Raw genomic sequence first — 5,443 nt, forward strand, 5'->3', positions numbered from 1 at the left:
AACAATACTATATTTTCCATCATCATATGGTTCAGACAAAGGATTAGCTATTTGAGAATCTTATTAAGTATCTAGTATAATTTTTTTGCTTAGGAGAAAGTAACATGTTAATATAACCTGCAATGTTATACTAAAAACTTTAGATAGTAGGAAACTTTTACAAAAAGCCAGATCATAGTTTCACCTACCCCGTCCTCTGTACTCACTTTGCGATCAGGTTTAACTTCGTGGACTACAGGAAGCATCTACCCCGCTCCTATTTCTCCTGGAAGAGTCCACGCTCTTTCTTTTCTTAACACTTTCATAGACCTGAGGTGCTCAGAGTTGGCTCTGGGCCCTCACGGCCATGACCTGTGGGCTGTGAGCGTCTCTTGCGACCGTGACCTTGGGAATTTTGCGCCTCCCTCTCCCCATTGCCCACAGTTACCTTTGCATTTGTTTAGGAGACAAACTAATCCTAGCATCAGTGTTTCTGAAAAGAGATATTCCAGCTTCAATTTTGAAGTGTGGGTATATGTATATATGTATATTTATATGTATTTAATATGTAACCTGTATGAGGAATTAGTAGTAAGACTGTTATTTATATATTGTTATATTTCTAGAGGCAAATTTCATAAGCATTTAAAAGGATTTGTATTCCTTTAGATCACATTGATATATATTTTCTAAATGAATATTATGGTCTATTCCTGACAGAAAATTGAACGGAAATTATACACAAAGTTTTTATGTCAAATAGCTGCATCTTCTCTAAGCCCATAAAGGATTTGATTTTAAATTGTTGTTTTCCTTGAGTGACTTGACATCCATGCTCTTTTGAAGCTGAGTGTTAAAAATAATAGCATTCCTTGATCAGGATTCTTATCCTCAAGTCGAATCTCAAAGTGTTTCTCCTTAGGCAGTGTGGACAAATTAGCTTGACCTTTTCCATATTGGGTTTATTCCTGCCTTAAGGTTTCTCTCTTGCTTTTCTCTCTTGTTTTAAATGCTTTTTCCATGGATCTGTTTAAGGCTGGCACTATCACAACATGCAGACATCACTTTAGACTTCATCTTGCAGCAAAGCCCCTAATTCACCTAACTAGTGCTATGCAATCACATGCAGTGTTCTGAGAATAAGTTGCCACTCAATGATTTTATTATCATTTAACTATAGGTTGTCTCTCACATTAGAATATGAAAGGGATATATATTGTCTCATCATGACTGTATACCCATCATCAGGAGGAGAATCTGACATTTTGTACAAGCTCAGTAAATATTCCTGATAAATTAATGAACCATGTGCTTGTTGAAAAATGGTGACTATAAAAGCTATGTGCCTATTTTTGTACATAAAACTAAAAATCTAGATTTAAATGCCTTGTTTGAAACACTATACCTAATATTATAATTATTTCAGTCGCATGTATATAATACATACATGTAAAAATCACAACATGATATTAATCACACTATGTCTCCGGGCTTCCCATATACCTAGTCAAGTAAGACAGTTTTAAAAGACATCAGTGTTTGTTTAGTGACATCCAAAGCAAGAGCTGAAAAACTTAAACATGATTTGGGTTAAGAAAAGTCCAAATCTGAATATAACAATAAGAATCAATCTCCTATAGTCCCCCCCAAAAATCCTGAGAGTTCCTCTTTTCTCACAAGAATATGGAGGTGCCTTTTGTTAATAAACCACATTGTTGTTGTTGCACTAGGAAAAAAAAATATATAGACACTAGATTCTTGAGTTTCAGCATGATAGCTTAACTCCAGCATGATAGCTTCTTATCCTGCTTCTCAAAAGGATAAAAATATTTATAGTGAATTTTAATTAATGGGTGGCCGCCATATTAAATTGCAAACTTTTTGAGTGAACTTTCTGAAAGCTTCCTAAATGGACAACTTTCAGCAGACAAAAGGGAAAACTCAGACTCTCCTAAAGTGTCTGTTTTATTTGTCCATCCCTACTTGTCAACAACCCTGTGAATCTGCAAATATTAAAGTAGACAAAGTCTTTTAGACATGCATCATCCAATATTTTTTTAAAATTTTATTGGTGTATCAGTGGTTTACATTTTTGTTTGTATTTTGGAATTACAGTTTTTCCCCCTTTAGATTTAAACTCCTTGTAAACCCATTGCCAAGCACCGAAATCCACTGTGTTTTCTCCCCAACCCTGCTCACTTCCCTACACTAACCCGTCTGGATTTTTCAATTCTGTGGTCAGCTTTCAAGGCTTGGTTTAAAAGTTTGTCTTTTATCCTTACTTTGATTTATTTATTTTCTACATAAAAGTGATACCATCTATTGTGTACCTTTCTCCTTGTGGTGTATTTAACTTACCATTATCCTGAGGCGTCTGGCAGACATCTAAACACATCTTGACTGAGTTAACACAATCCTGCATGTACCAAGAGTGTAATCTTGCTGGGAATGCAGAGCAACTGAAACTCAAGAATTTAAAGTATATTTTGTAACCATTGGTGCTGTGGCTGTAACATAATGAAGAGTTATGAAACAACTAAAGAAAGACTAGAGAAAGTCATCAGCAAAGACTTGTCTAAGAGGGAGTGCATTGATCTGAAAATGGAGAACCATGTGATAGAGTCAGCCAGAAAATGTCCCTGAGAATGTGACTACAAAGCAGTGAACAGAATTAGGGCCAACCAAAATTCTGAACTGGAAAGGGCATGAATTAATCAAAAGACAAGTGGGATGGAGTAGAAAATATACTGCAGAGGCAGATTTCTTGATACTACTGGTGTGTGCCCAACAAATTTGAATGAATGGGAAGGTGAAATTTCATAGTCTTAACAGGATTTTCCAAAATACATAAGCTAATGAACACCCAGGGTCCCTTGTTTCATCCACAGTTTCCTCATGGCATTTTTCACCTCTGCATTCCGTAAGGTGTAGATCAAGGGATTTAGCATGGGTGTAACAATGGTAAAGGACACAGTCATTACCTTATCTATGGGGAAAGTAACCACAGGCCTCATGTTCAAAAATATACAGGGCACAAAGAACAAGAAAACCACTGTGAGGTGGGAGCCACAGGTGGAGAGGGCTTTATGCCTTCCTTCAGAGCTGTAAGACCTCAGGGAGCAGAGGATAACTGTGTAGGAGGCAATAAGGATAAGGAAGGTGATCGAACACATCGCCCCGGTGTTGAGGATGACCAAGATGCCCAGGACACGGGTGTCCGTGCAGGCCAGTTTCAACAATGGAAACAGGTCACATATAAAGTGATCCATGACATTGGGACCACAGAAGGGTACTTGATACATGAAAAGAAGCTGGACTGTTGCATGCACAGAACCCCCTAACCAGGCTGCTCCCACCAGCACATAGCACACCCGAGGGCTCATGATGGTCATGTAGTGCAGGGGCTTGCAGATGGCCACGTAGCGGTCATAGGCCATCACGATGAGAAGGATGATCCCCACACCACCAAAGAAATGCTCTGCAAAGAGTTGGGTCATGCAGCCTGCGAAGGAGATGGTGGTGATATCGGAGAGGCAGTCCACAATCATCTTGGGGGCAATGACAGAGGTGTAGGTGGCATCCATAAGAGACAAGGCAGTGAGGAAAAAATACATCGGTGACCTCAGACTTTGACTTGTGACCATGGTGACCACAATGAGTAGGTTTCCCACAACTGTAAACACATACATGATGAGAAATATAACAGATAATATTCTCCTCAGCTGTGGATTTGTTGTAATGCCCAAAAGAATGAATTCAGTCACATTGCTTGGATTCTCCATTTACTATGGTTTGGTGGAAGCACATCACTCTGAACTGGAAAGTCTGAAAGGGAATATTATTTTTAATAAGTAATCACTGAGTGCATTGGACATTATTTGCACTCTGTCGCATAGTCTTTAACAGTGCTTATCCTCTTGGAATTCATACATCAGCCAACTGCCCATGGCTCAGCCCTACTGATCACCCAACACCTTCTCTCACCTGTATGTCTCCTATTTTCTCTTCTCATACGCGCTGTTTGAGACATAGAGAAGATCCTGATTCATCATTTTCGTGCATATGCACATCTGAAAAGAAGGCATTAACAAATTTTAAAGAAACACTACATCATTGGTAGATAAGAGCCACTGGATAAATGGCAACCAGCTTAACATAATCTGAGCTAACTCACTCTTCTACCTTCTTTAACTGTGCCCAGCCAGAACTCCATTCTGTGTTCTAAAAATAAATTACCTGCATACAAGCTTATCTCTAAATCTCTGCTCTGGAGGAACTTCAAATTGGGAAGCTGATTTTCATTTATAACTAGCTATATCCAAAAACCAAGAATTTGAAACATTTCATGTAAATTTGTATTTATTCTATATGCTTACTGAGCACATAGAATGTAATTAGCGGAACAGCCCACAAGACTGGTATATCATAGTCTAAGGAAATGATCCTTCATAGTAGCTTTGTTCATTTTCCTATTTACTTGCTAGCCAACCTGTTGATTGTCATTACCATCTCCCTTAGCCCCACTCTTTCTGCTCCCATGTATTTCTTTCTCACTTTTTTGCCTTCTACACCTGTGTCACCACTCCCAAAATGGTCATTGACTTGTTACAGAAGAGAACCATCTCCTTGGGGAGCTGCCTGGCTCAACTCTTTGTGGAACACTTCCTGGGAGGATCAGAGATCATCCTTCTCATTGTCATGGCCTATGACCGCTACGTGGCCATCTGTAAGTCCCTGTAAGCAATGACCATTCTCAAACTGGATTATTTCCACATATTAATGATATTGAACGTGTTTTAGTGAGTTATATCCTGTAAGACATTTTCTTCCATTTAGAGATATGACACTTAGGTTTATAGTGGTGAAAAAAATGACACCAAGTTTCTAAAAGCAGGAAACAGTGAGTCAAGTTCAAAGCCAGCATTCCTAGAGTAACATCACTACTGGAAACCAGCCAAGGCTCTTCTCTAATAGGTGTATTGAAGGATACATAGCACATCATGATAAAATCCTGTTTTATAGCAATCTAGAGAGATGGACTGATGCTTCCTGAACCTGCTTCATCAACATTTCTACAACAAAATTCAACAACAAATTCATTGGCACCTCCACAATAGATTCCAATATGTATTATGACCATCTGTATTATAAACATCAAATGAGCAGATGAGAATAAATTCTTATTTACTTCCAGATATAATAATTAATGTATTGATATTTTTTGAAAAAATAACCCACATAAGTGGACCTATAGAGTTCAAATACATGTTGTTCAAGAGTCAACTAACATGTGTATATGTAATATATATATATATATATTGCTACATTAATATACAAGTAAAATTATAAAGTCCCTTTATAATTTTCGACTTTCCAAATATTGAACTACCAATATCCTGTTGACCAGAAGCCTTACAAAAAAACAAAAATGACCAATGAACACAGCTTTTGCTTATGTAATATA

At 37.8% G+C, this 5,443-nt stretch overlaps 1 protein-coding gene across 1 annotated transcript; it reads right to left on the reverse strand.

Annotated features, from left to right (window-relative positions):
• Window positions 1-2,831: 2,831 nt before the first annotated feature.
• On the reverse strand, window positions 2,832-3,761 carry LOC101629615 (olfactory receptor 4C6-like). The gene has a single exon (XM_004683539.1). It carries the CDS (start codon window positions 3,759-3,761, stop codon window positions 2,832-2,834), a length of 930 nt encoding a protein of 309 aa, XP_004683596.1.
• Between the last annotated feature and the right edge of the window lie 1,682 nt (window positions 3,762-5,443).

The sequence above is a fragment of the Condylura cristata genome, unplaced genomic scaffold (genome assembly GCF_000260355.1).
Source record: "Condylura cristata isolate star-nosed mole 26May11 unplaced genomic scaffold, ConCri1.0 scaffold00015, whole genome shotgun sequence".
NCBI classification, from domain to species: Eukaryota; Metazoa; Chordata; class Mammalia; order Eulipotyphla; family Talpidae; genus Condylura; species Condylura cristata.